The following is a 25,347-nucleotide window of genomic DNA, read 5'->3' on the forward strand; positions in this document are numbered from 1 at the left end:
GTTGTTCACATTTAGAGTATGTGGCTGCTTTTCCCAGTATTTCAGCTTAACAATTCAAATAATTAATTGGAGTGCAAGATAAAATGAATACAGCTTACCCTTTGTCATACAGTGATGGCTAACTACCTCTTCCTCCACTGCCTTTTCCTCCTCTTCATCAGAGACTTTGAGCTCTGGCTCTTCTTGATATTCAGCTTCTGCATCAGATGGGATGTCATCTACCATCATTGGTTTGGATGGGAAAAAGTAAAAGAAATAGAAGGGAAGAGGTCTTGAATAAGACCATGAGGAGATCCATACCTTTTCTACATCCTTCATCTTACTGCTGTTTACTCATAGGTTGATAATGACTGCAGTACCTGAGTATATAAATGTTTCACTCCATTATGCTAATAGGAATCACAAAAGAATATGGATGTCAGACAAATAAGTTTTTTGGTTTGATCCATATTCTTCTGGGTTGTACTGGAAAATGTCTATATCTTCTATGGCATGGGAAAGGTTTAGGCCCAACCTTAAAGCCTTTTTCTCTAATGAATTCTTGCTTCTTTCATTCAGTTGGACTAATGTGAGCAAGGACTGCAAGATGGAGCCCTCCAACAAAGTGGGTAACTCATTCTAATCAGATGAAGATCTTCAGTTTCATTTTACCTTTCAACAGTATTTCCCTCTCACTTATCTGCGGTGAGTTCTCCTATGCACGGATCTGCTTTGACTGAACTGGTCTTATACAAAATGTTTGCTGCCTGGCCATCATGATTTTGTTCTTGTAACAAGGTTTAGTGATGCATAATAGTACAATACCATCATCCAATTCTGCACCGGTATCTCCATCTTCTCCTGCTTCTCCTTCTGTATCTGCAGGCTCTGTGCACACTTCATCCTCCACATCATTCTCTTCACATGGGGCTAGAATGTATTGAAGTGTTGAGAGACAGAGAGACAGAGAGACAGAGAGAGCGCTCTTTAGAAGGGAAAGCACTGGTGTTATGCTACAAGTGGCCAGCATGGGAATGTTTATTCATCATTTCCAAACTACAGTGTTCTGAACTGTCAGCAGTAGTATTCTCACAGGCATATGCACACACAGGCACACGCATGCATGCTCTCACTCACACTTTCATCATATAATCAAATGACACTCCTGGGCTTAAATTGGAGTAGTCAAGGTATTTGTGCCTTTAGGTGAGTTTAGTCACAAACACTGGTGTTGCAAAGTAGTCACAGCAGTTCAGAGGAACAGGTCTAGTGAAGCACCACCCTCTTTTCTTCAGCCAAGATGTACCTGAGTGCATCATTAAGGAAGGATGAGAGGCAATGATCAAACCAGAATAAGCTGTTGTTTCTGCAATAAAATATTTTTATCACAAAGAAGCTGCAGTTACCACACATGCTAGCAGATGTGTGTTAGTTCAAAACTGAAATCTCAAACTTTATCACAACAGCTCACTTAGAGATGGAAACAGACATTTGAGGGATCTGAAATCTGACAAGGTAACTACCTAGGAAAGTTGACCATTAAGACATAGGAAACTGTTTAACTCTATGCAGCTACAACATGCTCGAGGACTAGGGTTAGCAACCTTTTTTTCCTACCATAGGCTGCACCTCTCCAGTGATCAACTGTGGAGGGCGTACGTAGAAGAAGACAGGTGCTACAGCAGAGAGTATAAACTGAACATGGGGGGAGGGGGCACAGGACCCTGGGTATACCTTCTCTACTGCTTTGACTAGTGTGCTGCTGATTTCCTGACTGCTGCTTGAAGAAACAATTTGAGCATAGTATGGGCTGCTATACATGTAAGCAAGACCCAGAATACACAGATATATACACATATTTTATGTTAATGGAAGCTGTATGAAGTCTGCTCTGTGTCAGAGCCCAGAGTCTATTTTAAATAATCAGTATAAAGGAGCATTCCTGAACTTAAAACCAATAAAGGCCTTTGACAATAGTACATGCAAAACGATTTCATTCCAGAAGGAACCATCAAGACCTACCTGTGTGGTATCTCACTAACACTTCACAAAAGCCAACAAACAACTTCTGTAATACTCACCTTTGTCTCATCTCAAATACTATAGGCCGAGCTACTCCTGTGGGTGCTCATTACACTGTGTTTAAGATATTCTCACAACTTCACATACAATCTAGGCTTTTCTTTTAAACAAAAAAGCAGGGGTCAGAGAAGTTTCTGTTGTGCAAAGACTATTGAGCAGTTTTTCATTTGTGTAAGAAGTTCTTACAACTCCATGCTCATATAATATATTAGACATTCAATTAAGCTGTTACAGGCCTAATTAATGTGAATGAGCACATACATACATAGTCACAGCGACTGTGCATGTAAACTGTGCACACAAATCTGGGCATATATTACATTATGATGTAAACAGATGCCAATGTTCAATATTCTTCCACTTAACAAATTTCATTCATAGAATAATGACAGTGAATAGGTACATAACTTATTTAAAGCGGGGAGGGAGGAGAGGGGGAAGAGAGAGGAGCAAGAACCCCAACAGTTGTTACCATCCCTTAGTGGAGTGACATGGTCTGTGCCCTTAAAACAATAAACCTCTGTAAATACCCAGAATCATACATGTTTCACGTGTAAAAGACCAAGGGCACAAGTACATAAGCTAAAGCAAGACACACAAGGATAGGGAATTACAGAATCAGATATTTTACAATAAAAACTTGTTTGTCGGCTCTTTTTTTCGTGGTAAATGAGAAATAACCCATGGCAACTTACCTGTTCAAAGAAAGAAGGCTAAGTTATAGCAGGTTAGCTTTCAACTATTGCATAGGCAAAAGGATGCATATAGACAGCTGCCCTAGACTAGAGAAAATGATATGCTATAAAAACCTGGCTTTGTTTATCTCCAAGTACTTTGTAAGCCTATTCCTTGAGTCAAGTTGTAAAGGTGGAGCTTCCCACTATGATATCTATAAATGTACTTAACTAAACCAAATCTTTGTCATCTCCTTTTACTGACCCGATTGTTGCTTGTGTGTGTGTGTGTAACAGCTACTTGCATTTTGGAAAGACTACTACCCAAAGCAAATCCCTTTAGCAAAGAATTAGCATTAAATGCAAGCAACTATTGCAAAATGTGTAAAAATGTCATCCACACAATTAGGAAAATCTGACACTGACTATATGCATGTTTTTCTTTCATCCAGAAATCATGATGTATAGTTTTCTATAGCAAAGGTTGAACAGATGACAATCAATTCTTTAAAATACTTGAACAATGCCCCCCCCCAGTACATTTTCAGATGTGCAGACAAGTAACATATTGGTGCAATGCTCATTGGAAGAGACAGAGAGCTTGCAGGTGGCTGGTTATAGTTATACGTATACTGTGCATATACATATATGTGGTTAGGATAAGGAGCAAAAGGCCAAAAGCTTCCACACAGTAACTTGAGAACTATATACTAGAGCAGTCAGAAACTACGTGTTCAGCATTCTGTCCATATCGGCCAGCAGCCATGACTTGCCGGGCTGGTATGCAGTTATTCTGTAAACACTGCTGCCTTGCCAAACCAGCAAATGAAGCAAAGTTTTAGCGGTGAGCTAATTACTTCCATATGTGAAGGTAACTCAGCTATAGGTCACACCAAGTTTCTGCAAGTTATCTCTGTTCTATTCTATTTCTTTAGGTCCTTTTTATAGCATCTACCTGCTACCTAAAATCTCTATATTTAATAAGATAATCTAGGACCATCTAAGAAGAACAATTGACACCTGTACTCTTTCAGCTACAGGCCAGTGAAGTACAACTATTTCCAGAACCATGCCTGGTCCCAGAGTTACCAGCTTTGTCTTGCAGATAGTTTTTCTGTCTTGTTTTCATCAACAGGCAGCTGTAATTCCTTTCAGATGCAACCTGAAGTGATCTCTCAGCTACTCTTCCCATTTTCAAGCAAGCCCCAAGTTCTTAGTGAAGAGGCTCAGGAAGGATGATTGAGCTATACTTCAGTTTGATAACCCAAGCCAAAAAGCTATAACCTGACTTCCTTCTCCTCATTTTTCCTGCTTGGCCTGCCTTTGAAAGGGTTATGATGAAAGTCCAGTTCATGCAAGAATGGACTGTTTGAGCAAGGCATGCATGCACGCACCCCCTTTCTTGGCATGCAATAGCGACAGGGCCATAGTTCTGGGGTTAAGGTACCATCTCAGCGGCTGAAGGCATGGAGAGGGGATGGGAAGGGTTATTGTGAATTGGTATAGATAGAACGTCACCAGACTACCTCCAGGGACTGTCTCCAGCCACGCCTGCACCGCCTCATGGCGTACGGAGGGAAGGTCGGATGCTGAATTTAAAAAACAATAAATGATAATAAATCAAAAGTGAGACATAAGAAAGTATCTGAAAATGAAATGCTACAGAGGGACAACTCTCAAAACCAAGAACAGGAATAAAACCTATGAGATGTTAAACAGCAGACACCAGACCTACAGGTTAAAACGGAGCTGACAAGACAAATCGTTCGGGACAAATCTCCCCTGAGGATCTCTCTCCGATATCATAAGGAAGAAGGGTGTTTCTGAAGACAGTATGTAGTCCTAAGTATCTTGCACACTACAGCTGTTGCAGTCAAATGAACAATGGCATAGGAGGTAAGCTAGAAGATGAAGCAGCACTAAGAGATGCCTAAGCAACAGGAAGAACTCCCATTGCAGCCCAAGATCATAAAAGATAGTATTTTCTGTTTATAAGCAATGTAGTCCTGGTCCTTTAGCTCTAATCATTTTAACTGTAGATGAAATCTGAATAACACACAACAGATGTTATTCAATTGTATATAGATACTGATTTCTGTCTGTCAAATTTGACTATGTATCCACATGTCCATGCTTTATCAGCCCTTTTAGAAGCAACTCACTACTACAGTTGAACACATCTTCATTGTTGCAGTATATCACAGTCCAAATGAAGTAGTTAATTCACAGACTGGAAGACTTTTGTCTTTCAGACTGGCCTGTTCTTTGTGGAAGGGAAGGAAAGGTTGTCTGCTTCCTGAAGGAAGTTAGAAATGCCACAGAGACAATTGTCTTCACTACTGAAAAGGGTCAGCAGAAGTATTCCTTCACTTTACTGGCAGCTTTTACAGTTTATCACGGAGACAGCTGTGTTATGGAGATAGGAAGTTAGGAAAAGACCTTTTGGTTTATTTTTGTTTTAACTTCTATTTGCTTGTATGTTGCTGGAAAAATATAAAACTAAATTGTAGGTGTAAAGGAAAACTGAAAATTATAGCACTTTGGTTTTGTACACATTGACGTTAGCAATGGAAACTAAGCTCACCTTAAGAGTGATAAGCTCAAGAAACAATATGAGGACTTCCAACCCAAAATTATTAAACTTCAAGCAACACCGTGCAGGAATATCTACATATAATACAGATGTGGTTAGGGGACAATAATGATCTCATACCTTTATAGATTAATGTGTTCCAAAAAAATCCCAAGGCATTATACCAAATGCTATTATAGAAAGAATCTCTCAAACATGGTCACCTTTGAGGTAAAAACATAGCAATGAAAACTCCATACAGCAGTCTGCAGCAAGAAAAAAGCTGAAACTACAAAGGAACCTTAGGCAGCATTCAGCAGGCCACAGCTTTAGGCATGTACCATGTGATTTTTAAGTGTTAGGGACTTTGCCTCATATCTGGAAGATAACACCTTCTGCAGCACAATTCTCCTAAGACCACTCTGATTTGGTATGGACTTAGGAGGGAAGACTTGTTAGCTTACGGTCTGCTAGCAAACCATACATTTGTTAAACCTGGCTTTACCTTCCAGGTTTCTAATATAACCAAAGCACCTTAGCTTGTAGGATGTGACCAAAACAGAGTCTAATGTGGTGTTTGAAGTGGAAGGCAAGCCACAGTGAGACTGCATGAGAGATGCTGAGGAGGGTACTAGCACACAGGCATTTTTTTCTGCCAAAGCTACCTACAAGTAAAGACAGCTTGAAAGGATTATCTCACTGAAAAAACACACTGTCCAATCTTAATACAAGGAACTTAAGCAGCTACTGGCTTAGACTATCTCCTTCCCTGAATATACCAATCTCTTGCCAGAGATTGTTATAGTGTTTAAAGCAGCAGTATCAAAATGTATTCAATATATAATCTAAATCTGTTCAAATCTTCATTGAAGCATCTACAGAATAAGTTACTTTGTTTTCCCAGGTTTAGAATCCTTAAACACACCCTGAAGGCTCAGTTATTTCCTTTAAAACTTTGAGCCTCTTAAATCTGTTGCCCGCCATCTCAAATAATTTCCATTTTGAAGGGGAATGTAAAACAGAGTCTAACTAGACACGCAGCCATGAAACTCTATAGCACAACCAGTATGTGGAAGCAGTCATTTAAAATAGAGTGAACTGAAAAGCAAAATGTTTAACCAGTGCTTGGTTTCAAGAAATACAGCCTGTCAATCATTTTTCACCCTTCTGAAAAAGGCTGCTCTTCAAGGGGATAAAAGCAACAGAGTTAAACAGCTGCAGGGGAGATTACCTCTGGAGGTGGAGGACTTTGAGGTTGGAACCATTTTTTCCTCCTCCTCTCTCTCACGGATGTGTGTCCAGTGCACATCTGCCAGGATTTCAAGAGGATCAACCGGATTTACAATCTGCTGCAGCCTCAGGTTCCCAGCTAGCAGACCAAGGACATGGCAGATCATATGTAGATAGGGGAGGAAGGAAGGACATGGAGGAAAAGGGCAGGAAAGTAGAAGAGAAAGGACACACCACAGGAAAGGAAATAAGGAAAGAAAAAAGAAAATATTACTTGCTAAATCAGTCTGAAAGACAGACAGAGCTTGGCATCGCGTGTGCACACATATACAAACACACAGCAAGTTCATCGTCCTGGTATTCCACTCCAGACCAAAGCAGAATAATGCCATTCCAAGGGCACGCTGATGCTATTTAGAGACTTCACAGCAGATTACCTCTATTGCAAGCAGCTCCACTGCAGCGGAAGATATTCTCTGGATAGCCAGGAGAGATCTGGTAGGCAACTGCAGAATAGATTTCCACCTTGCTAAGCCTGTTCAGCCTGAATAGTGCCACATATATTCTGCTGTCAAAGGCAGGGGGACAGTCTGCACTTAAGGTCCAACTCCATAAAAAGGAATTCCAACCTTTCATGCACAGGCCTAAGTTATGTGAGCCTTCTCATTAAGACCTAAAGAAATGGATCTTGGAAGGGGATTAGGTAGAATCATTAATGGCTGATCTGGCCACATGTTATAGCGTTTTAACTCTCCTTCGCATTCTGGCTGACTGTTCTCCATTAACAATACTCTTTGGCCAGCCACAGAGTCTCGCATAATTTTCCCTGCTAGGGGCACTATACAAACACAACTGCCAAGAGACTACAAGTGCTGCAGAGCACTCACACCATAATCCCTTTATCCCAGAGGCAGAAATCATAATACATAGAGATCCTCTCTCTACTGCTACTGGTATATAAGCATATTATGATTTTATTTCACAAAAGCAAATCACCTATGTATGGGGGCCAGGGAAAGGATTTCTCCCTGGCTACCTTTCCAATGGCAGCGTCTGTGAGGTGGGACTAAAAAAAGTATAAAACCCTCTGTTTCCAGCCCTTCTGTGCCTTTTCCAGCTTGTTCCCTGTCAGCAGCTGTGTGAGAGAGAAACACTGTGACTGAGACCTGCCTGCTGCTTTTTCATGTTATAAAGCAGTGGTTAGGATTTAGCTTAACTTAATGGAGGTACTTCAGGAAAATGTTCCAGTCTTCATCAAAAGTGGGCTGCTCACACTGCGGGGCAAGATGCTCAACTGCCATGCAAAGCAATGAGCAAGCCTTCATTGATTGCAGATAACCTACAATTCAGGACAAAATGCCAGACACTTTTTCAGAAGCTTAGAACTAGTGTATGGTAAAAAACGTAACTGGGGGAAGGATGACTCTGACACACTGGAAAAGCATTTGGAAATGAAACAATTTAGGGTGGCAGCATTTTGGGTTTGTGCCCATAATTCCTTTGCTGTTTTCTCTGAATGAGTTGTCCTCATCCCAGACTGGTTGGTTCTGCTACAGCATCATAGCACAGCACTTAGGACTTCAGTCTGAGGAATGATTGGGATGCCACATTTGACCTTACAAATGAAGGAGAAAATGACATTGAGAAATGCAGAAAGAATGTGTGTAAACACAAAATTATCTGGTAGTTAAACCAAATGGGCCAAGGAAACCAGGCAGACAAATGTGCAAAGAGGAAATGTGATTCAAAATTTGAGTTAAACAATTTTATCCAACAAAAGGATCCCTCATCCAAGCAGCAAAATCATATAAAAACATGACAAAATCAGAGCTACTAGATATCCTGGAGGGAACAAAAGTCGGGGTGTTCAGGAGTGGCTGATAGGGCTGGACTCACTGGCAAACAAGGGACACTGTCTTATCTTCCCTCACTGCACTCCAAGGCACGCACATGCAGGCCCTGAGATCAGTAGAGTTAGTATTTATACCACACACTTTTGTGTTAAAAGGATGTGGTTTACCAGAAGCAGCTGGGAATGGGAAGAAATATATGGTCACTCAGCAAGGCTCAGAAAGAGCAGGTCCCACCTGATCTGCACATTGTAATATGGCTCCATACGCTGACTATTGTGATTTAAAACAGCATGCCACCATCAAGGAAGGGCCCAACAAGTCACATGGGATTAGCTAAGCCTATGCCTCCATGTGTGTAGATCTAGCCTTTTTTTTTTAAGGAGCCAATTTTCAGTCAGCTTACTTTTCAATTGCATAAAAACATGAAAAGGCCCAACCATCTGTGAAGTGCTGTGGCTTGGCTAGCAGGCAAACTCAGCATTCCTCTGATGTTTGATCACTTGAGGACTGCAAGCTGATCAATTTCAAATAGCAGCTGCTGTGGGCTTCCCCCACAATTGGCTCCTAAACTTTACAGAAAGCTGGACCTTGTTTTCATGAAAGAGTAAGTCAGTGAATTTCAGAAGAACTATGCGTTTCCTCCTTAGCTTCTATGGTATGGCTGAACACCACAGTGAAGTGGCTGAACTGTCTCAATATTTAACTTTTGAATCAATATAGTAATGGGGAACTACCCCAGAACTCCCAAACCAGCTCCTTTGGAGCTGTGTCTAAAGCTGTTAAGCAACTAAGATAAAGAAAAGTTAAGGGAGAAAGGCAGACTTCAAAACTTTCACCTGTGCTCTTTAGCCATCTGGCTACTTTAAACCACCCTGTCAACAATGGTATATAGGAGAAAATTTAGCATCCTAGATTGAACTTCTGCAATAGTGAAAGTGACCCTGGAAATTCAGCCTGACTCAAGGGCCAAGAAAGTGTACGAATTAAATTAGAATATACTCAAAAGAGCAGAGAAAATTGTTGATAATTTCCTATACTATTTTCTCTTGTAACCCTATAACATCTTTCATAATATCCAGCATTAAAAAATAAAAATATTGTGTCTTGTAGCTGTGTGTGAGGATTTAAAGTGATGATTTTGGGGGGTTTCCTTGGATAAATGATTATCTGTGAATACAGGAAGCTGGACACAATGGCTCAGGAGACCCCTTCCAGTCCTATGCTGCCATGAAATAAGAAATACAGGAACTATATTATAATATAGCCATATGGTACAAGAGTCCTTGTTACAGTGCAACCAATACATTGAGTGAAGGTACTTGGCCTTTCATCTCACATATCCTAATTCATATAAACACACAATCAAGAAAGCATGAATGATTATGCTTATTTTGCTTCAATAAAGTAACCCTAAAATCAAAACTGCACTGCAGTGCTTTATGATAAACAGTGCAACTGGCCAAGCTGGAAGTTACCAAGCGTTTTCAAATCTATCTTACAATTACTTTAAGTATATCAGTGCTCTCTGAAGCTCAAGCAGATCTCCCCATCTGCCCATGTAAGGAACAGTAAATATGCGGTACAGTTCAATAACGTCCACTCTTAGATGATGTGAAGTAATTAACAATATTTCCTGCATCAACCTTAAGGAAATTGGTAAGCACAATTTAATAAAGAAACTTTTTCATGTGGGACCTGCTCTTTAAAATATTACCCCCTTAACAGGAAGCAGAAGTGGCAATGGTATAAGGGTACCTTTAAATGTACCCATGTCCTCTTCGTTTGAGAGATGTTGAAGCCAGAGGCCCTGCTGGAGCTCTCTCTCCCAAGGGCAATACTCTCCCTCTACAGCAGGGGGAGCCACACATCCACATTTAGAATCAGAGACATATGTGCACACATGAGTAATATAGAGAGACACAGAGAGAGTACAGAATCAGAAAGAAAAGTAGTAAAGAATGAAAATCCAGTAAGACTTACTTCCACTGTACTCAAAGCACCTTGACTAACAAATTGCACTCGACAGAGAAGTGGTCTGGGAACATCACAGTTCAATAGACTAACAAATAATGAACACTTTACTGAACCTAAATTGGTGCCTTTTTCTTGAAAGATTTCAGCTATAGAGTTCAATTTTTCATGTGGAAATATGCAGCCAAACAGTCTTTTTAAAAGGGATGCTTGCTACCTGCACCAATTGATTATAAATAGAATTGGCAGTGTTGGAGTGATGCTGCAGCTGTAATGGTCTAATAAATATGAGAAGCAAGAACATCTTTTTGGACCACTGCATGTTTGAGAGAGATTTTAAATAAGTTTTTGGGTACCAAATACATGAGAAAGGCTCCACCTCTCAGTAAAGGTGGAGCTCCATCTTCTGAACGCTGCATTAAGACACAAATTATCCTTCTTCATAACACATTGAATCAAGCATAGATTTACACTGATCCAGTTAGACTACTAAATCCAGAGAAAGCAGAGACAAGCATTATACACTTTTCTTGTATTAGACTACATTCATGCTGTACAGGGAAGCTATAAGACTGGTAGAGCCATGATAACACAATAATATTGTGCTGCCAATAGTGCTATAACTGCCACAAAGAAAGGCCTAACACCTTTTTCCAAAACTAACTTTAAAATTAAACAACCCCATAACCACGCGAAGTAACATTAACAGAAAAGTCGGAAAAAATGGATACGAAAGATGAGATGGCATTTGGTCTGACACCTCCAATTGAGAAACTCAGTGAATGGCTTTTTCTACTAACATAGTCAGACAGGAACACCACTCAGTCCCACCTAGATGTATTACTTCTCTCCCATCAGCCTGTAAGTGTTCTAGAGGAGAACAAAGATGGATGGAACCTATCCCAGCAAGGGGTTTCCTGTCCAGTGATAATGCTTGTCATTCTGTGAACACAAGTATTTCTTGACCCTGTATGAGAAAGGGAGGACAAATCAATATTTTTCTAACCTTCACTAGACTCTTCTTCTTCTTCCTCCTCCTCTTCCTCCTCCTCATCTTCCTCCCCGTCTTCAGCTGCATGGTCTTCCTCAGCTTCAAGCTCTTCCTCACTCTTTCCCTTTAGTAGGGCATGGATTCGCACAGCCTCTTTCCAAGGTACACCTCCTAGGTCTGAAGTGGGTAGCTGTGGCTGAACAGGTTCCTCCTCTTCCTCCTCCTCTTCTTCCTCCATTTCAGATTCTGAACTACTGCAAAAAAGTGATCCAGAGAAGTCAGTTAATGGTGTCTCTAAATTTATATACAGCTGGAAAACATTTCAGTTAATACAGATCAAAGATGGGCACTGAAACCCCCTTCTGCTTTCAATCTTCCATTGTTATGCTTTAGAGATAACATGACTGCAGCATTTGGTCAAGTCTAACAGCTTGTGGTGTGGGTTGCAGGTGGATACAACTGCTAAAACAGGTCCTCTGACAAGTTCCTTTTAATGGAGAGGAGCCAGAGGGAGGGTTACTTGTACCAGCTACTGCACCCATTGCCATAGTACCCACGTACAGGTGGGTTCAGTACAACAGAGGTGTGACTTGAATCATGTCACATCTTTTTTGAAGACATTAATATAGAAGACTAGTTGGAAGAATCAGCATATGGGAGTTCATGCCTTTATCAGGGAGGGTTACCCCTGGTGGGATTTTACAGTTTTGTCCCTCAGTGGGCGATGCCTTAATGCACACTGGACTGTTCTACTGAGCATTAGCATGGCACAGCAAACACCATGCTAACGTGCAGTAGAATTAGTCTACTGTACATAAGCATCACAAAAAAGTGTGAATTTGCTACTGTACTTTAGGCACAGCTACAGGGATTGACGAGAGTCACTTCCATGTAGTGATCCCTGTTAACGTCTCTGATGGCCAAGCGCTCTCAAATTGACAAAAACGCCAAAGTGCATAAAAATAAAGATACATACACCATTTTTGTTATATGAAAGAAAGAAATAAAAGCACAGCTACTATGCCTTTATCTAGTACCTCATATTAGAAGGACTAAGCTTAACGTGCAGTAGCAAAGGCACATTAATGAACATGAAGACATCTCCAATGAGAAGCTTTCCGAAAGACCTGGAAACAATTTTACTAGGAATTTTCCCCACTGCATGACAAATTGCTAAACATTGAGGAAAAGCACACTTATAGTCACAGAACTATCAGGACATCAAAACATATACAAATGATATAAACAGAGGAGTCCAAGAGAGCTAGAAAGCAGTGCAAGATTAACCCTCTGAAATTACAGAATGTACTATATCCTGTATAGGAAGCATGCATGCTGTATATGGAAGGCAAGAGACAAAATATTGTAGGAAACACTGGGCATGTCTACACGAGATGCTATGTTGCCATAGCAATGAGCTACGGCAATGTAGCTCATTGCTACAGCGACACAGCATCAGCACTAACCATGATGCTGCTGCTACTGCACAGCAGGGTCAAAAAGAAACCATGTGCCACCGGGATTGCACAGTACCAACTGTGCAGAGGGGTGCATGTGTAGATGCACACACTGGGAGGTAGCTATGTAGATCCCACTACTCTCAAATTGATGTCTAAATCAGAAGGAAACAAAATAAATATATCAATATTTTGGCAGTCATCCTATTTAATTCCAACAAGGGCAAGAAACCAAGTTTTAAAAAACAGATCTTGAAATATTTAGAATAAGGATTATATTATATGCTTGCCTGTGTTAGGAGGGGACGAAAATGTCCCTTACAGTTCTGTTCCTTATATTCCTAATTAAACATTACAAGGGGTCTGTTGCAGTATATCCCTTGGTTCTTCTTAAGAACCCCAGCTCAGAGGCAGCACCTGGCATGATCCAACTCTTTCCCAACCTTGCACTGGGGCAGCATCCAGCCTGCTAAGGTGGCCCCAGGGGGTGCTGCCACCTCAGAGGGAAGGACCAGTGCAGCTCAGGGGCCTCTTGGCCCCCTAGCAGCTTGCCCCCAGGCTGCAGATGAGGCGGGCAGGCTCAACCGAAAAAGATCAAGCCTCTCACTGCTTCTGCCTTCAGCAGGTACCTGATAATTTTTTCTGCAGAGCCTGCACACCTCTCATGCAGCCAGGGAGAAAGCTGACAGCTACATCAGGATGTAGTTTAGTTTGCAACAATGTAAACTAATTTAAAACCCCCAAAACTCCAGCACACCCGCAGCGTGATGTCATTAAGACAGACAAAGTGCCATTTTCATTGTGTACTTGGCAATGGTGTCACGTGTACAAGCGCTCTATGTTGTGGTCGGTGTCACAGTTGACACTGTGATAAGACCTCGTATGCAGGATGTTTCAGATGGTTACGCCTGGTCAGTTTTAGATCTAATTAATGCCAGTACCCTGATCTTGGATAGTTCTATGACTATTTTGTGATTTTCCCAGTGAAATAGGTGTTGGTAACACAGATTTTGCCTTGCACAAAGTTCTAACACTCACTGACCATTTTCAATCATGTTACCAACTCCGTGTTTGCCCAGAATACCAGGCCAGTTCTTAAAACTACAACCAACTCTTGCACTGAATTTGCCAAGTATTATAATAGTATTGTTTCTGTGCGTTTTCTCCAAATATTCAAATTGTTGTTAGAAAACATTCTCGTCTTTGTTGTTAGCTTGAAAGGTAGGTGCACAGGGTGTTTATACACATGCTCCAGGACTGGGGGAGGGTCTCTTTAATTAGAGTGGCTCTGAGAATCGCTTTAATTAAAAAGCACCAGGAGTGTCTTGTGTATCAGTGTCCCATGCTTAAAAATGGTGAAAGGGGTACTTTAGCTACATCTTGTTGAACAAGCTTTAGTTGAAGTGCCCCACTGTCATTTTTAAGTGCGGGGACACTGATACATGAGATGCTGGAGTCAGCTGGAGCATTGTAATTACCACACTCCAGCAAACTCGATGAATCAAGACTGCTTAATTACAGTGTATCAGAGCAGCATTGTATATAGGTGCCCATAGGCACTAAATGTGATGAAGGCATTCTGTGCATGTATTCTGAGCATCATAAGTCGAAAAGATACAGCAATGGGGTTTTCACAGAGAGATAGTAGGTAGTTTCTAATAGCAAAACCTACTCCCCAGCTCTCTCCTTTCTCCTGTTGGCTTCCCATGTCAAAATATGGTGTAATCATTCTCTTGGATAGACTGTATCTGAGAGCTGAATTTCTGATAATGCAGCAAAGTCAATTCCAAGTCTAACCAATTAATAGTTTAGTAGTATTGTTTTCCATAAATCAGAGTCTGAATCGAACCCAGGGGGTCAGTCTGAATGTTCCAGCCTGCAGGTTCCTTTATCACTTTGGCCAGCACAGATAACACCAAGATTTTCAGCATGTATGCCTAGGCAAGAGTATGGCAGAATAGGGGCTGCCCTAGACTTACCATCCCCCCCAGTTAGTCTCAAGAGGCTCATGTACACGCCATGATTTTTGCCCTTTCATGCACTGCAACTGCATGTCTGTTTGCACAAGCAGGATTTCCTGATGCTTTAAAAGTCTTTCTTGTGCATTAAACTAAAACCCCTCAGATGTAGCTTAGTTTAGCACACTGGAAATTAAAGTGTCATGTCCATGGATTCACTGCGTGCAAACACAAAGGTGCTCAAAGACATGTAATGAACCTCTTTGTTCACCAGATGGTGCTGAGACTTTTTTGTAGTCCACCCCTTCGAACTGCTTCCACTTCTTTTTTTTTTCTTGTGTGGTCTTGCCAGCTCCCTGCTTCCACAGCTTAGTGGCATGGGTGGGCAGCACTAGACCATCTTGCTCTTCTGCAGCGCTGGCCAAGGACCTGGTTGAATTAATCTGAAAACCCACTGCATGTAAACACAGATGCAATGCTCCAAAATAAATAAGTTTAAATTTTATAAAGCTATTTAATTTAATGAGGATTGACACCTGTGGTGTGTACAGGCACCCAAGAAGACTGTGATCATGTACCAAAAGGTAGAAAAACCAATACCTGACATAGACAATTTTTGTTACTTGGATTCTACGATCACCAGGAACCTTCACCTTCAGACTGAACTAACAACTATAAAAGCAGCTAAGAACTTGGGGCTATTACAGAAACATGCATGAAATAACAGCAAAATATCAGCTAAGATGAGGATGTGAATCTGTGAGACTTGCTTGCTGTCATCCCTGCTTTATGGTTCAGAAACATGGACTACATATGCTAGACATATCAAGAAACTGAGTACCTTCTGCATGATATGTCTGTGTGAGATCCTGAAAATAAAATGGGAAGACAGAATACCAAACACAGAGGTACTAGAGTATGCAGGACTAAACACACTTAGGAACCACTATCAGTTAGAGGAGGTTGTGATGGATCAGCCGTGCCAAGACAATGGGAGACCATATACTCAAAAATATTCTTATAGTGACATCCGAGATGGCTCTAGAAAGTAGAGTCGCCCTCTATGGGGTACCCTGACTCGTGCAAGAAGAATATAAGTCATTCAACATCAACAAAGAAAGCTGAAAGGAGTGTGCAGAATCCTGATCGATCTGGAGGGAACATCTGGCACAGGGTGCAGGTGTACATGAAGTGGTTTTGATCCAGAAGATGGAAGCAAAGCAGGAAAGAAGAAAGCAGCATGCTGCAAACTTGGACTCCAACTCAGACAACATGTGAAACTTGTAACAAGCTGTGTTGTTCTCAAATTTGGCTCATTAGCCACAAATGGATTCAGCAGGCATCTGACTATACCTCTTATGTGTACACCATGATCCAGAGGATCGACTTTTGCCTACTAAAAACAGTTCTGAAAATGCATTTCCACTGACTTAAACTGAAGAAAAAATAAAGCAATATTCTAACAATGTACACTGAAGAAGTGAGTTTCTAATTATGTAGCAAGTTTCCATTTGCTGAATCTCTCTTGGGTTATGTTTTCCAAAGAAATAACAGTTATCTTTTAAACTGGTCACTGACATCCCTGCAAAGAATTTTCAGTTCTTTGTGCAATTAAAAAAATTAATGACATATTTTTTCATCATTTTGTTTCTTCCACCAAACTCCCATGTATTTTGAATTTTGCAAACTTGGGTTATTAATCATGTCTTAGGCATCAGATTCAGAAACAGTTTGTTAATTGTCACTCTTAGCACTGTTGGAATATGCCCTTAACACATACAGCTTACTACCAAACATGGATTGACCTAGACTTTTCAAACTTGTTTTGTTAAAGAGTGAGTCATAAGATCTCATACAATGCATCAGGAATGATTACTAATTTCAGATCCCACTGTGATACTGCATCCTTCATTTGCACACATACCTCAGCGAGACCTTAAGAAATATGAAGGCAGCCGGCTGGGAAAATACTGATCCATGTCAAGTCTAGGGTTGACCCTACAAACTCATCTCTCTGCACTAGGCTTAACAACAATTTCTGTTGGTTGACTCTTAGGCCGCATAAAGAAGTTTCACTCATGCGTGAAGATATTCCAATGCACTTTATGGAGGGGGACTTTATATCAGCCAATCATCCAAATATGGGAGACGTGCAATCCCGTTTCCATAGATGCACTACACTTATTGAAAGCACCTCTGTTAGACACCCTAAGTGGAAAGCCTGTAGAGGAGGACCCTGTATGAAGAGTGGTCCTGTCCCATTACAAATCATGGGTAACAGCCTTATGAAAATGTAAAAATAGTCATTTTGTAAATTGAGAGATGCCAGCTAGTCCCCTTCACATGAAGACAGACTTACGGTGGCCAGCTTGAATTTGAGCTTGCAGATGAACTAGTTTAGCTTTCTTAAGCACCAAATAGGGTTACCAATCTCCCTTTTTCATTTTTTAATGGAACCAGAAAGCAATCTCTGTAAAAACACTTTGCCTTGAGGTCTCTGGGAACTTTCTTAAACACTGTCAACTTCCACAAGGAGTGGAAATCCTCCTGGAGTAAATTCTTACAAAGAGTATCTCTTAGAAGGCATGAAGAAGGCAATTTGTAGTAGATAGCATGTAGAATTGTGTGGCAAAACCATAAGCTCTAGCATGCAGGACCTAGCACTCCAGTGTTATCTAAGTTCAACCTGAACAGAAGTGAGCCAGTACGTTTCAAGATGGAAGAGGAAAAACAGCTGGTTATGTGCATCTCTCTACCACATCAAAATTCTTGACAGCTGGTAGGAATCTTGCGACTGGCTCAATCAAATCCTGAAATAAGGTATCAACCCTTGCCACTTGCCTTACCAAGTCAGGAAAATTACCATCATCCCTCCCTTCCCCAGACAGTGTAGCATGCTGGAGACAGGAGAGCTGTAGAAAAGAAAACCCACAAAAATCCGTGTGTGGCACCTCAGCTCCTGAGGACAGATGGGCCAGTTCTGGGCCTGCTGTCCTGAGCCAATTGAAAAGGATAAGATGGAGGGCCAGGAGAGCGGATAAGGAACTTAAAGCTTCGGTTCTTGAGCTGGAAAACCGTTCTATAACCAATAAGGGTATGCTGGAAAGGAAGGAAAACATCTCTAGTGCTAATGAGCTGCTGGCTGGTCACTACCCTGTAGACAAATAACACAATGTCTAGATCTTTTCTCTGGCCTGTAGAATCAAAGGGAAAAAAAGGGAAAGAGGTGGAGATTCTTACATGTGCCCCATGTGGGAACTAGAGTACGAGATGGATGTGGAAGAAGCTACCTCTGCAGTCAATGCTAACGTACTTGGAACAGAGGCTGAAGCACCAGGGCTTGGTGCCTGTTTGGTAGGTACCTGGCTTCCTTGAGGGGTGACCCAGGAAGGGGGGGAAAAAAACAAACAAACCAAAAAACCCCCCCAAAAAACCCCACACTTTGGAGAATCACTAGTCCATTAGGGCTGATGACCAGGAAGCAGAACATGGCTAAACAGTCTCTACAGTCCCCTCGAGGAAAATCAAGGGAGGTGACAGTAACAGTGAAGAAACTGGTAGCATCAATACATTTCAGTCAGATTTAGAGAGACAGAGAGCTTGGTTGTCTTCTCTTAATTAAACATAATGGGGAAGCTGAAGGCATGCCCAGTGTCAAAGGCTTGGTCCTCAGTGACAATGGTGGTCCTGCTGGACAGGTCCACTGTGATCTCAGTGCTATGAAGCCCAGGTCTCTGAATTTCTCTAGGAAACTATGGAGGGCAGGAAATCTCACATTCTGTTCTGTGACTCAGCAACCTCCTCAGGGAGGAAGTGATGTCTGCCTACTTTTGAAATGAGGCAATTGTTCATGTGTCTGCAGTTATGATTCATTACCTACTTCTGGAGTACCAAGGGTGGACCAAGTGCCTCACTAGTGCTGAAAAAGGAAGCCACTGTGGAGATACAGTGCCAGATGGTATTCAGTGTCAGGCTGAAGGCTTCATTTGCAGACCTGAAGCTGACCTAATGGCCTAAGAGGAACATTTGAAGCTTCATCTTTCTCCTGCTTCTCATCCTAATTTGAAAGACTTTGAATTTTATACCTTTCTGCTAGTAGAGGGTGGGATTCATCCACCCACTATGAGTAGAAGAAACAACTGTTTGAGGTGGAGGTACAGTGAGACCTTGGTGATACAAACATCATAAAAGAAAACTGGAGATTATTGTGCCTGAGTGATAATGATGAATAAAAATAAGAAGTGGTCACCAAAAAGAGAAAATGAAGGAGAAAATAAAATAAAAGGAGGTTTTTAAAATGATGGCACCATATGGCACATCTAAAATTAAAACCCATCAGTGGGAGAGGTGACAAGGATGACAAACAATCCAAGTCCAAAGTGTGAAAGCTTCTCACTTTGCTCCAAGAAGGCTTAGGGAAGTAGAGGGGTAACAAATAGAAGAAAAAAAATAGAAGACAAAGAATAAAAGAAAATAGTAAGGTTAAAGAGAAAGAAGCTGTGCATGGGCTTTGAACAAAAAGTAGGTTAGGAAGCAGAATGACAAAGAAAAGCTCAGACTCTCCAGGAAACTGAGAAGAACTGAAGAGCAGGAAATGTGTACCCATCCTTTAATGTCCTCAGCATGAGAAGTGTGTGAAGGGCAGTGCTGGAGGGCACACTATGGAAACTGCCAAGTCAAGAGGATCTCTGGGTAAAGCTCACACCCACAAGCAACATTGTGTCTATGAACAGTTACTAAGGAAAACCTTCCATTACACGTGCACAAACCCATGTCCTCAATGACACTTATACAAGTCTACAAAGCTTTTGATGAGTTTGCTCAAGTGTAATTGGTTTGGAACTAGTACACACTCCTCTTGAAATTTCACATGATGGCAAAGAATCTAGTTTATTCTTACTTATGTATCTGGTTTTATGGGGATAACAGGAAAAAAGTTATTTGTTTTATTGAAACAAGAATATAATTCAGAATATCTTCACGGTGAAGATCCACTGAGAAAAAAGGCGTCCTTTTTTGGTTTTGTTATAACAAGACACTAGTCAGAAAAGAAACTGTACTTTCTAAGGCAGTGTGCAAATGCTTCATGTCTAAGTCAGAACTGATTCAAACTCATCTGAAGCCATCATGATTTATTTGGACTTGGTTTAATCTTGAGGGTGTTTTATGAGGAATAATGGGTGCTCTCCTTTTGCTGCTTCTGTCTCACAGCAATAGCCACGTTCAACAAATGGATGCCTTTGGCAGAAACCTTTGTACACAGATAAGAAATGAAAACTGATGAGCTGAAACGTAAAAAAACTTAAATAATACATAAATCTGGAAAATATAACTTCTCCAGAAACATCAGTTTTTGACAAGCAGGCCTTCATTAACACAATCACACAATATGTGGGAAACTGATAATCCTTAGCAAGTACTAGATCATAATATACATTTCTTACAGTTATAGATAAATGAAATTCAGAGACAGAGTTCAAGTTAAATTTAGAACTATAATTTCCTATTTATATGTAAAAAAACTAAGAATTTTGTACCAACACATTCTTGCAAAATGTTATTTACCCACTTGCCTGTGAAGAATATATTTCAACAGAAAAGACAATAAATGTATTATATTACTACTACTACTACTACGATTGCTGTTGTTATGGTTATATCCTACTTTTCGTACTCTGTTAATTTTTGTGCATGGGCCAGTTAAGTTCTTTTAACTGTTTAGCAAGGCTACAACATGTCTTTTTTTTCAATAAGAATATGAAACTCAAATTAAACATTTATTTTTAACAAGCTCTGCTTTCTTTTAAAGGGTAAATTACGAATCAGATCACAAACAATGCCATGGGTCGGAGACTCAGCTTATCTCCTGAGAACGCTTAGCTTATCCCAGAAACTTTACACAGATGCTGTCATTGAGATAAAAAATGTGTCTGGCCATTCCATCCCATACCCAGTCCCCCATCCCACCCCCAGTTAATAGCAAGCTTTCCTACTTTTCACTATAGTAGTAAGTCTGACAGATGCTGCCTGTTGGGTTTTTAGTGTGCTGTCAATAAAGTTTACTGCTGTCCAAGATGTTGCCATGACTACTCCATGGATCCAGCTGCTGTTCTACAACTAACCTGCTTATCTTATGTAATATCCACAGCACAAATTCTTTTCCCCATAGCTCACTTTACTTTCTCTGGCACTTATCTGTACCACACTTCGGTGTTGACCTTTGAATACGGAAAAATGACAGGGTGGCTGAGTGAAAGGAGATGGAAATGTCTTAGTACACAGGTTCTTCCTTTCAAGTTAGTAGCTATGTGCCACATGAGAAAGTGCACTAGATAAGACATTTTTTCTGTTATCCAGTTAGCAGTGAAGGGAGCTGAGTTGCTTTACAGACTCCAAATACACAATTAAATACCTTGTTAGAAATATACCTATGTGAATGTAGTTATAACAAAACCCCCCAACTAAAGTCACTGGAGACTATCATCATGTATTAAGTCGCCTGTACAGAGCAACAGGTCAAGCTGCCCCCAATACAGTCGACAAGCAGGGGTGTGTGAAGTGGGCCCTATTTGATTTGGATTTGGCCTAAATCAGGGAGAGTGATTTGATTTGTTGATTCAGATCACTGTCCCTGATTCAATTTGGCCAAATCTGAAAATTCAATGGCGATTTGGAGAATCAGTGATTTGGACACAGACACAACTTTAAAAGTTTTTTCTACATACCCTGAGGTAGCAAGCATGGCTCATGATTGTTGCAGTGCTGGGGCGCATGAAGCATCCCACAGGAGTGTGGGTGGGGAAACTCCATGTGCTCAGTGGCCTCCTGGCATGCTCCCCGGCAGACCTGGAAGTGCTTTTGGTCCACTTCCCAGTTTGCTGCCGAGTATGCTGGGGAGCCCCCTGTGCCTCTGTGGGACACCCCATGTGCCCCAGCATTGCAGCGGTCATGGGTCATGAGCCATCTGCTACCTAGAGGTATGCAGAAAAAACATTTAAAGCTGTGTCTATGTCCACGTGGGGAAGCCACAGCACCACCAGTTTTCTGCTCTCATAGTGGGGCACAGGGCTGCAGCTGGGCTGGACCAGCTCAGCACAGCAGCTGCCTCCCGTTGGTGAGACCAATTGTGGGACCCAGCACAGGAGGAAGCACCATGCTGCCACGGTCAGGTGCAGCAGCAGTGGGGGCAGCACGGAGTCGTGCCCCCTGCTGCTGCTGGGCAGGTAGGGGGCACCTCATCTTGGCAGCACAGCACTTCCTCCTGCACTGGGTCCCACACACTGGGCTGCAGAGGTGACTTCTGCCCAAAGTTGGTTCAGCCCAGCTGATTTCTGCACCCTGTGGTGTAGAAATCTGGAAAAGGGGGCACATGCCCCCTGAACACATCACCTGCCCTGCACACCCACTCTGTTCCCCACATACTGGGGGCTAGGCCTGAGGGTAGAGGGCAGTGGCTTGGGAGTGAGGGGCACCAGTAGGGCTGGGAGGGCTGTGGCTTGAGAGTGAGAGGAAATGGCATGGGTGGGGGCAAGGGACTGGCATATCAGGGCTGCTCAGCAGCACAAAGCAGTGGGTGGAAGACAAGGACAGGACACAAGACGCTCCTTCTGGTGAATGAAGGAGGTAGGGGAAGCTCCGATTTTCCATGAGTAAAAATCAAATGCCACAATATATACGTATTTAGAATTTATTTTATTATAATGATTTAAGCACTGGTAGGCTTCCCAACTGCTTTAAAATTGTAAATATATCAATAAAACATTGTATTCAACTGATACCTATATATATAGTGGCCTTTTATCTTAACTGTGGAAAAATTTGTATTTTAGAGGTTTTAAATCAGAATTGGGGAGTTTTAAACAGAGAAAACCAGGATCCCTAAGAGTCACGACAGACATTCACAGTGGAGTGCAGGGCCCAGACATTAAATTTAGATTTTTGTCTATAGCATTGATGATAACATTCTGATGAGAACACTGCAATTGGGGTTTTTTGTTTTGTTTGGCCAATAAGCTATTTTTATTTCTCTAAAGTGCAAATTTTGTGTAAGGGTTGGATTCTACACATTTTAAAAAGAATTATTTTTTTTTAAACTTTTTATTAAACTCATTTTATTTACAAGTTAAAATAAAAAAAAATACCAATGAATATTGTTCAATAGAAGGAGAGAGAAAAAGGAAACTATACCTTAACTTACACTGTAACATCAGTACTGCCAAACTCTTTACAAAACTTAATACTTTAAACCAGAGGGTCCCAAAGTGTGGCCTGTGAGCCCCTCTGATGTGGCCTGACAGTACTTAAATCAGGGGTTCCCAAAGTGTGGCCTGCAACACACTTTGATGTGGCCTGCCAACCAAGACTGCCACTTTGAAATGTCCCTTCAGGGCCAAAGCTTTGGGAACTCCTTTAAACAAATATTGTTTAACTGGCATCACTGGGAAGAAGAATGGAGGGACAGGAGGAAGCAGTGCAAACATAACAGTTAATGTAATCCTTAGACAAGTAAAAAGGGGAATACTAAATAGATGTAGCAAAGTGATCTTGCCTATGTAGGCAGAGCTGATAAGATTGCTACTAGAATACTGTTGTTGTATTTGCACTTTAAGAAGGATGGGAAAGTATCAAAAAAAGTTCAAAGGAGCACCACAAAAATAATCTAAAGGCTGAAAAGCATGCCTTATGATCAGAGAACTTTTCATTTGGGCTGGCAAAGTTATAAGAAGTTGTAGTAACTACAAGTCAAAGGTAGACAAATTCAGCTTTTGACATACAATACAACTTCCTAAGAATGAGACTAATTAAGTACTAGAACAGAAATTATGTGGTTTGCTCATGTGCTGTGGAGATGGTTGCGATTCCAGACCTCAGAGGCCTTGAAACTATGAGCTATCTGTGAATTCCCTTCTTTCATGGGGCACAGGAAGAATAAGCAGCTCTGCACTGTCCTTAAAAAAAAACCCAACTCATAACACTGAGGCTTTTAAGACAACAAATGTAATGAAATCTCATGTTTCAGGGCTTTAGCCAGTTGCCTGTAGGTGTCTGAAGGATATTTTTCTCCTTAATACAGAGTTGGTTTGATGCACTCTGTTCTTTTCCCATCTTCCTCTAAAGACAGGATGTGGCACCAAACCCTCTCTCAGTTGTTCAGCTCACATTTATTATTCACATGTTCAAACTGATAGACAGATCTGGAGTTGGAAACAAATATTCTTCAGGTCAGATTGGCTAAGGTCTCGATGGTTTTCTGTCTTCCTGTATCATGCAGTGTGAATTGCTTACTAGTAGTATCGGAGCAAAATCAATGGCATGCCACTGCAGGGGCCTCCGGCACTGGTAGCACTTCTTTCTTCTGTTCTCTGCCTGTGACCATTCCTAGGCTGAAATGCTTTAGTCTAATCCAAGGTCCAGAGCCAATTAGAAGGAAGATGGAAAAATTGAATGACCTGTGATTTGCAGAAGACCTGACAATATACTACTCTACTGGTAATCTAGCCTTAAATTCTAAGAAACTACAGTATTATACAAATCTAAGGTATGAAATAGAAACTGTTGCCTGAGGATCCAAACTTATACATGATCCACTGACTCCTTTTTCCCCTGTTAGAGATCTCCTACTCAAGTAGTTACCAGACGCAGCTATTCTTGATTTATGTAATTTGCTGCATTCATGGCCAAAAACAAAACGACTTCAAAGCCAGTGAAAGCTGATTTAGTGTCTTGTGATCTATGGATGAAAAGAACTATGAAATCTACAGTATTAAGATCGATAGCAAAGTCAATATTTTTATAATTAGTTAAAACAACACTAGCTAGAAACCTACTATCCACTCTAAACACCTACTTAGGGTACTATCTTTCTTGTCTAAACCATCCCAGAAAAATGTTTGCCTAATCTGCACTAAATTAGGATTGGGGGAGGGAGGGGCAGGGAAGAAAGGAAAGGACAGCTAACATGAAGAAAACTCAAGTCTCCCACATAATACTGCAAAGAAGATCCAAATAAGTTATTAGATAAAAATAAAAAACAAAACACCTAAAAATTAAATATTGTTAAGAATGTAATATAACAATTAAGAAACACCATTACCATTACAAAAAAAGGAAGTTGAACAGACACCAGCTATTATCAGACATCTATGTGCTAACGTGATCTCAACTGTCCATCTTTTAAGGTCAGACAGCACTGGACCAATTTAAATCCAGGAAGGCTATCAGCCGCTAAGAGCTCAAAATGCAATTATGATAGTCCTATAAGTTATTCACCCAGGATACCCTGATTCCACAAAGATTTATAAATGTGCTTAATTTTAATTTATCAAATACTCCAAATGAGGTCACTTTCATCTCGTATAATTGAGGTTATTATTGTATTAAATTACTGCTGCAAAAATTATTGAGATTTCTACTGTCCATGCCTGTGACCTTTCTGACTCCTGCACTCACTTTCATTTCTTTCAAATGATGAACCAATTTGCAAGTGGGGTTTACTGTTTTACAACAGCCATTGCTATTACTTCAAACCGAGTCCTCTCAGACATGGCAACAGCATGGCAGCATTAAGCATGTCACATTTG

General features: G+C 41.0%; 1 protein-coding gene across 15 annotated transcripts in view; it reads right to left on the reverse strand.

The window, feature by feature from the left end:
• The window catches only part of MICAL3 (microtubule associated monooxygenase, calponin and LIM domain containing 3), a 231,236-nt gene that overhangs the window by 48,610 nt on the left and 157,279 nt on the right, over positions 1–25,347 (reverse strand). For 14 of the 15 annotated variants that reach the window (XM_090043473.1, XM_090043486.1, XM_090043484.1 and 11 more), the window contains 6 exons: positions 11,368–11,606; positions 10,146–10,235; positions 6,539–6,676; positions 4,262–4,324; positions 805–909; positions 99–218 (listed from right to left, as the gene is read on the reverse strand). In XM_090043473.1, coding sequence (XP_089899599.1) covers positions 99–218; positions 805–909; positions 4,262–4,324; positions 6,539–6,676; positions 10,146–10,235; positions 11,368–11,606 — 755 coding nt within the window. The remainder of the gene's footprint in view (positions 1–98; positions 219–804; positions 910–4,261; positions 4,325–6,538; positions 6,677–10,145; positions 10,236–11,367; positions 11,607–25,347) is intronic. The other variant, XM_090043485.1, reaches the window with a different exon arrangement.

Source organism: Crocodylus siamensis, chromosome 4, assembly GCF_052110815.1.
Source record: "Crocodylus siamensis isolate JL-2025a chromosome 4, ASM5211081v1, whole genome shotgun sequence".
Lineage (NCBI taxonomy): Eukaryota > Metazoa > Chordata > Crocodylia > Crocodylidae > Crocodylus > Crocodylus siamensis.